Genomic DNA, 12,460 nt, shown 5'->3' with positions numbered 1-12,460 from the left:
CTCAGTCACACCCAGGGACAATTTGGACAGGCCAATAAACTTGACATGCATGTTTTTGGAATGTGGAAGGAAACCAGTGTTCCCGGAGGAAACCCACGCAAGCACGTGGAGAACATGCAAACTCCACACAGGAAGGTTTGATCTCATGACCACACCTAAACCTATAATTAGAAAAATATGTAGAATATGATGTTTACTTTTTAAGTGATAAAATTTGACAAGGTAAAAGATAAGGCTTCACGCTATTGTCTCACATGTTTTCCAGCTGAAAAACCCATGCTACACTCATCTGCAGGTATTTGATTGCAAAAAAAACAACCTTCTATTTCTGTGCGTTCCAACTCAGATGACTCAATGTTGGTAGCGCTTGTAGTGATTATTTTAGTTTGGGACAAACCTCTTTCAAAACCATCCATTTTCTCCAAATGGTTTAAGAACAGCATTCAATTTACTAAAACCTTTACAAATGTGTTTTACTTTGGCCATAGTTTAGACATTGTAAGAGAGTTGTTATTGTTTTTTTCCAGAAGTCAAATCAATGATCATGCATACTTGCAGGCAAACTCAAGAGGTGAAATTGTTTACCACTATAGTATGTCTTGCTTTCCTTATTTTTTTAATTAATCCCTGAAAATTGTATACATTTCAAACTGAAAACATTCTGCTTTGGTTTAAAAAGAAAAAAAAATAGCATCTCTAGATAATACTGTGATATCCCATGCTACAAAAGCTTCTACTTACACGTTAAGTTGGTATGACTGTAAAAGGAGAGAATAACGTGGTGCAGACCTCTTTTGACATACACCATATGAATAACCAGAGAAGCACTCATACAATGAAGCTTCATAGGGTTTTGAGGCTGTATATCTCCAAACACAAAACTCTGAGATGCATGTATAGCGTCCCTAAACTAGTTAAACAATCAGAATAGCTCCTTATATTGGCCTTTTCTCTTATACATTCAGAGTCATTATTTGTGTACTTTTTTTAACTGAGTTTTATGTTATTTTTACTTACTAGATTTTCCAAACAATGATTCACAATTATATATAGTTTGGCTTGAAGTGTGACTTATACTCCGGTGAGACTCACTGTATATGTGAAATTATTAAAACATTATCACAACATTGAGTTTTAAATGTTTATTACCAGTACTGATAGATAGATAGATAGATAGATAGATAGATAGATAGATAGATAGATAGATAGATAGATAGATAGATAGATAGATAGATAGATAGATAGATAGATAGATAGATAGATAGATAGATAGATAGATAGATAGATAGATAGATAGATAGATAGATAGATAGATAGATAGATAGATACTTTATCATCCCCGTAGGGAAATTCACACTTCCAGCAGTATGCTTTTTTTGTTTATTAACATATTAACAGGATGGCCTTGGGGTGCTGTGTTGTAGTTTAGCGACAGCGGAGTGGATGACGTCACACGCTAGGCCAAAAGTTCGACGTCCCTGCAGCAGATGGAAATCTTTGTGCCCAGGGTTACACCACCTTGTGTTCACGTAGATAGCGAGGCCACCTCCTCTCCGCTTCCTGCAGGCTTTTGTGTCTCTGTCTATTGGATATTACTTCACATGTTTGTAACACACTAAGCTGCAAGAGGGCGCTCTTGGCCAGTGAGGATAATTTTAACTTCAAAGGGGAAGGAGAAAGCAGGCATCATCTACCTCCGGGACCTACCGCGTGTGGATTACCGGTAAAAGTGCCACCGGGAATGAAGATTTGATTGGATTTAGAGATTTAGAATGAAGCTGGTAGTTTAGTAAGCATATTTTAAATGCTAAATGTATCTGAAAACCTCTTTTTCTGTTACATTGTTACAGATAAGCGTGACTAAAATATGCGAGTGAGTGTAACATTAGTATACAATGTTCGCTATTTTTTTTTTTAATTGCCTTTAAAGACAAAATTGTACGTTTTTATTGTTGAATCAAATACATTTCCCACAAAAATGCGGCGCGTGACCTAATTTTTCCTTCCCCTCACTCTATGCTGTGAGGCGAAGTAATTGTCTCCGGTAATGGGGTCTGCCCCACCAAATGAGGGGGCCGTTTGCAAACATTTTTTTGTTAGTAAGAGATCCTTAAAGTCAAAGCGGACTAGGAGTCATTTTAAGTTAGCCAATATAGGAGTAATATGCTATTTTTTTTTATCTAAGTCAAAAGTCTTGCTGCCGCATTTTGAACCAGCTGCAAACTTTAGATGCTAGACATCAGGAGACCAGAAAGCCACACATTACAGTAAGCAAGCCGAGATGTAATAAACGCATGAATTATAACCTCTGCATCTGATTGAGACAGCGTCGGACGAATCTTCGCAATATTTCGGCGGGGGAAGTAAGCTATTTTAGGAATATTTTTCACATTTAACTGAAACAACGGATTAGGATCAAATATAACACCTAGATTTTTGACCGAGTTATTATTGGTGATATTACATTTGTTGAGGTCCGGCAGTGTTTGACAACAAACCAGGACAATAGCTGGACCAACAACCAACATTTTGTTTCTTTTTGGGTTAAGGCGCAAAAAATTAAGTGCCATCTTTGTTTCTCAGTAAGGCAGGCTTCCAGATTTCTACAACTTAACTGACCAGTTGTCTCCAGCGGCAGATACAGTTGAGGGTCATCTGCATAGCGATGGAAACTAATATACTTGCGGATAATATGACCAAGAATATAGATACTAAAAAGAAGGGGGCCCTGTACAGAGCCCTGTGGAATGCCACAGGAGACAACAGAATGTTTAGAGGTCAGATTGCCGTAGTTAACATTGTGCGTCCTGTCTGACAGGTAGGACCTAAACCATGAGAGTACGGTTCCTGAGATACCAATGCATTTCTCCAAACGAACAAGTAACATGTTGTGGTCCACAGTATGAAAAGCAGCACTGAAATCCAGCAGCAGTAGCATTGACATAGGACCAAAATTTCGCCGTTGTGTCGAACAAAGATTTCAAATTTTTTTATGTACAGCAATAACAATGCTTTAGCTGAGGCAAGAGCTACTTTACATTGCAGCAAGCTGTCACCCCAAGCCAGTTGGAAGAACTCAAGTTTGTATTGCGCCATTTTCGTTCAAGTTTCCTGCAACCTTGTTTGAGTGACCTGGTTTCTTCAGTAAACCAAGGTGTAAGCTTCTTTGGTCGCAGTTTATGCCATTGGGGTGCCACAGAGTCAAGAATATTAACAAAAGCAGCATTAAAGTTGTTTGTAAGTGTGTCAAAAGGCACAATATGCGAAGTTAAGGCCGCAGTTACCACAGGTAATAGTTCTTTCAAAGCTAAGGCTGTTGAAGGGCGCATATTGCGGTTACTAAAACCGAAACTTTCCTTATCACAGTAAACATTAAACAGCACCTCACACTTAAAACGATAGCCATTGGAGTTAGCATTGGGATAGGGTAACACAAAAAAATTTGAAGCTACCGCACCCCAGGTCAGAACAAGGTCTAGAGTAGGGGTGGCTAACCCGGTCCTGGAGAGCCGCATGTCCTGCATGTTTTGGAGGATTCTCTGCTCCAACACAGGTGAGGCCAATTTTCAGCTTGTTAGCAGGCTTTGTGAGACCTTGACAACGATCCAAGTGATTGGAATAACCTGTATTGGAGCAGAGAGGTTTACCCACCCCTGGTCTAGAGTATTCCCGTCTTCATGGGTGGGCACATCAAATTTTTGATTAAAAAAAGATGTATCAATCAGTGACTGTAAGATAATTAGATGGGGAGTTTATGTGAACATTAATCCCCAATAAGTACAACATTTTCCGCACAAGCTACTAAGTCAACTAAGTTAACAGTTCCAAAAATTCATCCCAAAAATTTGAATATGGTCAAGGTAGGTGATACACAATAACTACATAAATTGGTGGGGACATTGAGGACCTCATAAGAAGTTCTTCAAACATTTTTAAAACAGTAGAATTACCGGTAGTAAATTTCAGCATACTTTCCGATATAAGAGCAACACCGCAAACTTTCTTGCACGGTCGTGCCAAATGCGAACTCTCAAAGTTAGGGGGAGAAGCCTCATTTATCGTTAGGGTTGTGTTAGTCTTGGTGTCAGTGTCAGTGTTAGTTTTAGCGTAAGGGTTATGAGTTAGGATTGGGGTTAAGAAAGGTAAGTGTAAGGGTTAGGGTTAGGGTTAGATTTATGTTTAGGGTTAGGGTAGGGTTACGCTTAGCTTGGAATCGGTGTTAGGTTAGGAAGCAATCTTTCTTTCTCAAGGTCCCCCAAAAAATTGGAGGTCCTTGAGAAATTAAGTTTCTGCACTGGCCATTCAGGAAACTGGAGCGTTTCTTGTCTTACCTGCGTTTGTTTAGTCCATCTGGAAAGAGAGTGTTAAGTTTTCTTATCCAGTGTTTTTCTGCCTTACGTCTTTCTCCTTGTGTCCAATTGCTGTTTGTTTGTAGGCCCCATATTTCTAATGCCTGTAGTCCATGTTGTATGAAGTGGGCTACAAGGTGTGTGTTACTTTGTCTAATGTTCCTAATGTTGTAAATGTGTTGTGCTAATCTACATCTGATAGAATTTCCTGTCTCTCCTATATATTTAATGTCACAGTGTTTACACTTTATGACATATATACAGTTTTCCGTAGTAGGTGTGATTGTTTGTTTAATTAGGTAGTTTGTGTTGGTGACGGTGTTCCTAACTGTGGTGGCTTGTTTGTAGAATGTGGGGCCCTGCGTTTGTGTTATGTTGATTTCTGGTAATTTACTTTTTACTAAGTAATCTTTTAGGTTTTTGTTTCTTTTAAAGGCTGAGATGATTTTGTAATCTTGGATTATGTCTGTGTTCTGTAGTGTCTGGTTTATATTTTGTCTATTTTTTCTATTAGCAGTTTGGCTAAATTCTGAGTAGGTATTTATTAGGGGGATAATTTTCTGTGTGTCCCGTTGCCCTGTGGTTAAAAATGTTTTACGGACTTGCCTGAGGAAAGATCTAGAGCAGGGGTGTCAAACTCATTTTAACTCGGGGGCCACACGATAGAACAAACATTCTGTTGGGGGCCAGACTAGCAGATTAAAGAGAAAGAAAAAGAGAGATAAAGAAATAAGAGATAGAGGGAGGGAAAAGTAGAGAGGGTGGGACAAAGAAAGAAAAAGAGAGGGAGGGAGTGTGAGAAACAAAAGATAAAAAGTCGTGAGAGAAGGTGAAAAGAAAGGGAGAGGAAGAAAGAAATCCAAAGAGAAATAGAAAGACAGAAGGAGAGAAAAGGGAAAAGAAAGCGCAAAGGGTATCAAGAGAGAAAGAGAAAAGAGAGAAAAGGAAAAAAGGAAGTTAGGCAAAAGAAGTTAACAGAGAGAGAAAGAAACAAAGAGCAACAAAGGAAAAGAAAAAGAGAGACACAGAGGGTGAAATAAATAAATACAAGTACAGTCTTTATGAGAGGCACCTGGCTTTGGCAACATCAAGTTGATATATTTCAACCTGCAGCTTGTTTTTCTCTTGCGCTTCTCTGAGTGTTGTCTCGCGGGCCGGATTCAATCCCTTAGCGGGCCTGATCTGGCCCGCGGGCCGCCTTGTTTGACACCTGTGATCAAGAGTATCCTCTTGGTCTCAGTGCCTTGAACAGGGTTTGAGTAGCCTTTTCATAATCCATATTTTGTGAGCAGATTCTGTGGAATCTGACCAACTGTGATTTTATTAAGCCCCTATAGGTGTGCTTTGGATGTAGGCTGTTTTAGTGTAAGAGCGCATGTGTGTCTGTGTCTTTGAAGAAGGCCTTAGTGTCTAAAGTTTGTGTTTGGGTGAATGAGGTTAGAGTTAGGGTTTGGAGTTAGAGTTAGGGTTAGGTTTAGCCTTAGTCTTATTCTTAGGTTTAGGCTTAGAAATTGGGTTAGGGTTCCGGTTAGGGTTAGGGCTAAGGTTAGGGTTATGGATAGGTTTAGGTGTAAGGTTAGAGTGAGTGTAGAGTTAGGATTAGGGTTAGGTTTAAGGTTAAGGTTAGGGTTCGGATTAAGGTTAGGGTTTGGGTTGATATTAGGATTAGGATTATGGTTAGGATTAGGGTTAGGTTTAAGGTTAAGGTTAGGGTTCGGATTAAGGTTAGGGTTTGGGTTGATATTAGGATTAGGATTATGGTTAGGGTTAGGGATAGGGATAGGGTTAAGGTAGGATTAGGGACAGATATAGGGTTAGGGTAGTGGTAGTGTTAGTCTTAGTGTTAGCTTTGAGACAAAGTTGGCACCAACATTTTTTATTAGTAATGTTTTATTTACAATTACTGCATACTGTATACATTTTCATTATATTTTTAACATTTTCATTTGGCCCTCCGAATGAAAAAGCCTGCCTGGTCATATGTGGTCTGCAGGTCTTAGTTTGTACTCCCCTGCCTTATCTACTGTATATTGGTGATTCAACCTTGTCAAATAATGGTCATAATGTGCCTTTCAGCTGAGCTCATACAGTGCTAAAGTACACAAGTGTCTTGTACTGTATATATCAGCAAGGTGTATAAAACTAACAATGTCTTCTGACTTGAGATGTTAAATTAAGTATTCACATTAATATGAATTGAGTTTTACTATCCCCATCCACCTGATTTTAAATTGTCAATTGGCTTGGATTAAATCACAACAGAGAGCCCCAGGAAAATATAAACATGTCCTTTTATATTATGCAGTATAGATTTCCCTGCTAAGACTTTTTTTTTGCTCTGGGCAATGTGTGATACGGTTCAATGATTTTCAAGGTGATATTCATATCTATAATCGATAAAACATTAATTTGAACTCTTTTCAGGTTGTCTGTGTTTAAAGGGACATTCTATATGACACACACACACACACATACACACACATATATATATATATATATATATATATATATATATATATATATATATATATATATATATATATACATATATATATATATATATATATATATATATATATATATATATATATATATATATATATATATATATATATATATATATATATATATATATATATATATAATTATCTCATCTCATCTCATTAGCTGCACCGCTTATCCTCAGTAGGGTTGCGGGGGTGCTGGAGCCCATCCCAGCAATCATCGGGCAGTAACTGTCAAGTCAAATCACATTTATTTGTATAGCCCTTAATCACAAATTGTCTTGTAGGACTGCACAAGCCACAATTACACCATCCCCTGATCTGCAGTTAAGGAAAAACTCAAAACAAAAATATGAGGGAAAGAGAACCCATGAGAAGGGCGCACACAAGTGTCCATCTTTCTTCCAGGATGACCAGGCTGCAATAGATGTTGCATTGTGTAACAATACACCAACCAAAGTAAACATCAATAACAAAAACATAGGTAAATATGTAAAATTGTCCAATAATAACATGACAGCAAAAACACAGCTTCCCATATCAGATGGCTAGTTGATGCAGATGTTGACATGCTTCAGGTCCAAGTGCTGGCGCCGCTGACTCATCTCGATACGTCCTTTTCCCTCATTTCGCCACCAACCAGGGAGCTGGAAAGGACAGGAAAAGAGAAGTGTGAGGTCGGCATCAATCATAAGCTATATTATAGAAGTGTTCTTTAAGGCTAGATTTAAAATTTTCCACTGAGGTTGCAGATCTTATTGAGAAAAAGCATTCCACAGCACCGGGGCCTGGATCAAGAACTCTCTTGAGCCTGCAGATTTTGTTATTGGCTCTTGGAGTCACAATTAGACAGGCATTTTCCGATGAAATCTTCGTGCAGGAACAAAGGGGGAATAAAATCAGAGAGATAAGAGAGGGTGTGTCCATGCAAACATTTGTATGCTAGAACCTTCAAGTCACACCTCAAGCGTACTGGGAGCCAGTGCAAGTTAGCTAATAATGAGCGAGGGAGACAAATCAAAGTGGTATATTTATATTGATATGGGACACAGGCTCTGGTAATGTTATTATTTCATAGAAATTAAATGTAGTTTGTAGTTTAAAGTTTTTATCTGGAAAGAGGGTTTGGAGGTTTTGTTGAATTTGGACTTAAAATGTATGCTGTTGCACTCTTTAAAAAGAAAAACAAAATATTTTTGCTTTCATGGCTCCTTGGGTCAAAAATATTCCCAACCCCTGCACTATACTCTCATACATAAACACACACTCGCTCACTCTCTGTCTAGCATACGCAAGCACACATGCCGTCAGTCCAACTCATATTAAGCCTCTTGCACACTGCAGTAAAGCAAGCGCTCCCTTTCACACACGTACACACACACACACACACACACTTTCCCTCTTCTCTGGTTCTGCCATCACTCGTACCGCCTCCTTGTGTGCAGAAAGCACTCGCTATTTCACTGGCTCCATCTTTCTTCTCACTCCCTCCAAGTGGTGCATTTCTTTTTCTCCTCTTCCTTTGCTCGTTTCTGGAACTCGCTGACCACCGTACTTGAGATCGGGCTCGGCGTGTTTTCGGGGTCGAGGGGGTCGTGCGACGTTCCATTTCAAGAAAGGAGCATGCAGCATCCCGGAGGAACGTGCGTGGCGCTCCCCAACGTGGATGCCTGTCCTCAGCTGTCCTGCACCGCTCTCACTTTTATGTATTTACAGGTGAGTGTGTCGTACGAATTGCCACTCTTGGTTAGGGTTAGGGTTAGGGTTAGGGGAAGAAGAACGGACAAACTGAGATCCGCTCGGGGGAAAATCCACAAAAAAATGTTGGAATGATCGAAAGTGATGGTTTTCGCTTTATTCCGTGACTGATGGAATTATTGAGAAGTGTAGGGAAAAAGTTGTCATACAGAGTTTTGGATTGCATTAGGGCAGGGGTGTCAAACTCATTTTAGCTCGGTGGGCCAGATGGTAAAAAAAACGTAAATGGCATAAAAGGGCGGCTTTTCAGAGGCTCACAATATAATTATTTTCTACCTTGGTCATATCCCTCAAGAGGGGTGACTTGTGCCCTGTGGTGAGGGGCCCTCTCCTTGTGAGAGGTAAGAGGATTCTCCCACCATGGTCCACTGCGTGTCGTAAGAGGCGACTAAAGTTGAGGGAGCATGGGGATTGGGGATCCTCTCCTCTCTACTCCCTAAGAGACAGCAAGACAACAATTTAATTACCATTCAGTAATGTCAGTATAGATTATAAAATTATTATTGAGTTTTTTCCCTCTCAAAATCAAATTCCTTGGCTAAGATTTAATTTTTTTAAGTGTTCATCAACTGTGCATTCATGAATAAAAGAAAATAAGAAAAGCAAAACAACAATTTTATTGCCACTAAAGTTTATTTATATCTGGGAAACTGATGCAGAAGGGAAAGTGACAAAAATAGCATACAGACACTAATTAAAAAGATTGCTGTCATAATTTTAAAGTCTTTCTGCCTTTCATTTGTATTTTTTCAATCAAAATGTTTCCTGAGAAATGAAACTACACATTTAGTTTTTATATCTGTTATAGAAAGAAGCATACGCTTCTTTTAAACTTCTGCAAAGAAACCAAGGTGCTCTTTTTTTCTCATTTTGTATTTTTCTTACTGCCTTACACAGCAGGTTTTTATTACTTTACATTACTTTTATTTGAACTAAAATAACATTGGGACTGGTTTCTTCAATGTTCTCTGGTGGATTAGTGGTCGTCAGTAAATACATCCACAGTTGGCACTTTGCAAGTGGTGTTTGGCTTTGACGACACCAAGTGGACATATTCAAAACTGCAAGTCAATGTTTGCTGCGCTGCAGCTCATTTTTTGCTTGTGCTTCTCTTAGCATTGTCTTGTGGGCCAAAAGTATGTGGCGGACCACAATTTATTCGGGATATTTTTATGCTCTTTTCAATGACATTTTCTTTATTATTATTCTATAAATCAGTGGTGTCAAACTCATTTTTACTGGGCCTGATGTAACAAAATGTAATTGTACATTTATGTATAAAATAATTTTAACTACTCCTTTATGTAAAATGTATTGTGCATTCAAGTCTCAAACATTACTGTTGCTTTAAAAAATAAATGCCCCTACAAATACAGTGCATCCGGAAAGTATTCACAGCGCTTCACTTTTTCCACATTTTGTTATGTTACAGCCTTATTCCAAATTGTATTAATTTAAACTCTTATCTCAAAATTATACACAAAATACTCCATTATGACAATGTGAAAAAGTTTTTTTTTTCTTCCTTTTTTTGAATTTAATAAAAATAGAAAAAGTAAGAAATCACATTTACATAAGTATTCACAGCCTTTACTTAATACTTTGTTGATCCTCCTTTGGCAGCAAATACAGCCTCAAGTCTTTTTGAATATGATCCCACAAGTTTAGCACACCTATCTTTAGGCAGTTTTGCCCATTCTTCTTTGCAATAAGTCTTAAGCTCAATCAGGTTGGATGGGAGACGTTTGTGCACAGCTATTTTCAGATCTCTAGAGGGATGTTCGATCGGATTCAAGTCTGGACTCTGGCTGGGCCACTCCAGGACATTCCCGGTGTGGTTCTGAAGCCAATCTTTTGAGATCTTGGCTGTGTGCTTTGGGTCGTTGTCCTGCTTAAAAATGAACATTCGCCCCAGCCTGAGGTCAAGAGCGCTCTGGAGCAGGTTTTCATCCAGGATATCTCTATATATTGCTGCATTGATTTTTCCTTCTATCCTGACTAGTCTGCCAGTTCCTGCTGCTGAAAAACATCCCCACGGCATGATGCTGCCACCACCATGCTTCACTGTAGGGATGGTATTGGCCTGGTGATGAGCGGTGCCTGGTTTCCTCCAAACATGGCACCTGGCATTCACACCAAAGAGTTCAATCTTTGTCTCATCAGACCAGAGAATTGTGTTTCTTATGGTCTGAGAGTCATTCAGGTGCTTTTTGGCAAATTCCAGATGGGCTTCCATGTTCCTTTTACTAAGGAGTGGCTTTCGTCTGGCCACTCTACCATACAGGCCTGACTGGTGGATTGGAGGAACAAAAAAAAAAAAGAATACAATAAAAACAAGAACACAAAAAAAATGAATCCATTCAAATACCTAAGGGGCATGCGTTTGCCACCAGTGCTCAGGAGTATTTTATTTTTAAAAGCTTGTTTGTTTTTTGTCCACCAATCAAATCTCTACGAGCAAGACTCATGTGCACATGGTGCCTTAAAACAGCATAAGAAACTAAGTGTGACCCTTTCCGAAATTTCATGCTGTTCTACGACGCTCAATGAAAACAAGCCAAGCATGGACTCGCACACACAAACAAAAGAAGACAGCAGGCAGGGTTATGACCCCAAACGGGTTGTGGTAGTCTTCTTGTCAGAGAAGTCAAGTCAAGTCAAATTTAATTATATAGCCCTTAATCACAAAAATGTCTCAAAGGACTGCACAGGATTACAGTTACAAAATTACACAATTACCTGATCTTAAACCAGCATGTGGGCAAGAAAGAGAAGAAACTAGGAGGAGGACCACCTGGTTGTCCTTCTGGAAGGCTCTCCTCTCTCCACAGAGGAACGCTGGAGCTCTGACAGAGTGACCATCGGGTTCTTGGTCACCTCCCTGACTAAGGCCCTTCTTCCCCGATCGCTCAGTTTAGAAGGCCGGCCAGCTCTAGGAAGAGTCCTGGTGGTTCCAAATGTCTTCCATTTACGAATAATGGAGGCCACTGTGCTCATTGGGACCTTCAAAGCAGCAGAAATGTTTCTGTATCCTTCCCCAGATTTGTCCCTCAAGACAATCCTGTCTCGCAGGTCTACTGACAGTTCTTTTGACTTCATGCTTGGTGTTTGTGCTCTGACATGCACACTCAACTGTGGGTCCTTATATAGACAGGTGTGTGCCTTTCCAAATTATGTCAAATCAACTGAATTTACTGCAGGTGGACTCCAATTAAGCTGTAGAAAGATCTCAAGGATGATCAGTGGAAAAAAGATGCACATGAGCTCAATTTTGAGCTTCATGGCAAAGGCTGTGACTACTTATGTAAATGTGATTTCTTAGTTTTCTATTTTTAATAAATTAAAAAAAAGAAAAAAAAAAAGAAAAAAAAAAAAAAGAAAACGTTTTCACATTGTCATAATGGAGTAATTTGTGTAGAATTTTGAGATAAGAGATTAAATTAATACAATTTGGAGTGAGGCTGTAACATAACAAAATGTGGAAAAAGTGAAGCGCTGTGAATACTTTCCGGATGCACTGTATATGTTCAAAACTAAATAAAACAATTCAACAAAATCATCTTGGACATTGGTAGGATAATTTATTTTTCAATTATATTTTTGGGCTTTGATGTGGAAATACTGGCCTATAGTGGCTTTTAGCCATCAGTTTGAGGGACTTGTTCTCAACAGGCACTGTGGAAATCTTAGTTTTTTGTTAAAGTACTCTTTTCACCCTTTCAATTTTCGACGACGGGACATTTTAAGCTCTCCGTGTGTCACACAAAATGACAAGGTGGGCCACATTGGGCCATGAGTTTGACACATGTGTGATAAATCGAAGCACTAGATGTTGTAAAACGGTTTTGA

General features: G+C 39.0%; 1 protein-coding gene across 13 annotated transcripts in view; it reads left to right on the top strand.

Annotated features, from left to right (window-relative positions):
- The first annotated feature begins 8,231 nt into the window (after positions 1-8,231).
- The window catches only part of rbfox1 (RNA binding fox-1 homolog 1), a 190,996-nt gene continuing 186,767 nt past the window's right edge, over positions 8,232-12,460 (top strand). For 12 of the 13 annotated variants that reach the window (XR_015850324.1, XR_015850259.1, XR_015850308.1 and 9 more), the window contains exon 1: positions 8,232-8,569. Coding sequence is in view for 8 of the 13 variants with exons in the window: in XM_088333310.1 (XP_088189436.1) it covers positions 8,477-8,569 (93 nt within the window). In the remaining 5 variants the exon portion in view is untranslated. The remainder of the gene's footprint in view (positions 8,570-12,460) is intronic. The other variant, XM_088333969.1, reaches the window with a different exon arrangement.

The sequence above is a fragment of the Urocampus carinirostris genome, chromosome 1 (assembly GCF_059441175.1).
Source record: "Urocampus carinirostris isolate Australia breed hairy pipefish chromosome 1, RoL_Ucar_1.0, whole genome shotgun sequence".
In the NCBI taxonomy this organism is placed as follows: domain Eukaryota; kingdom Metazoa; phylum Chordata; class Actinopteri; order Syngnathiformes; family Syngnathidae; genus Urocampus; species Urocampus carinirostris.
This window is presented reverse-complemented; position numbering and strand designations above follow the sequence as displayed.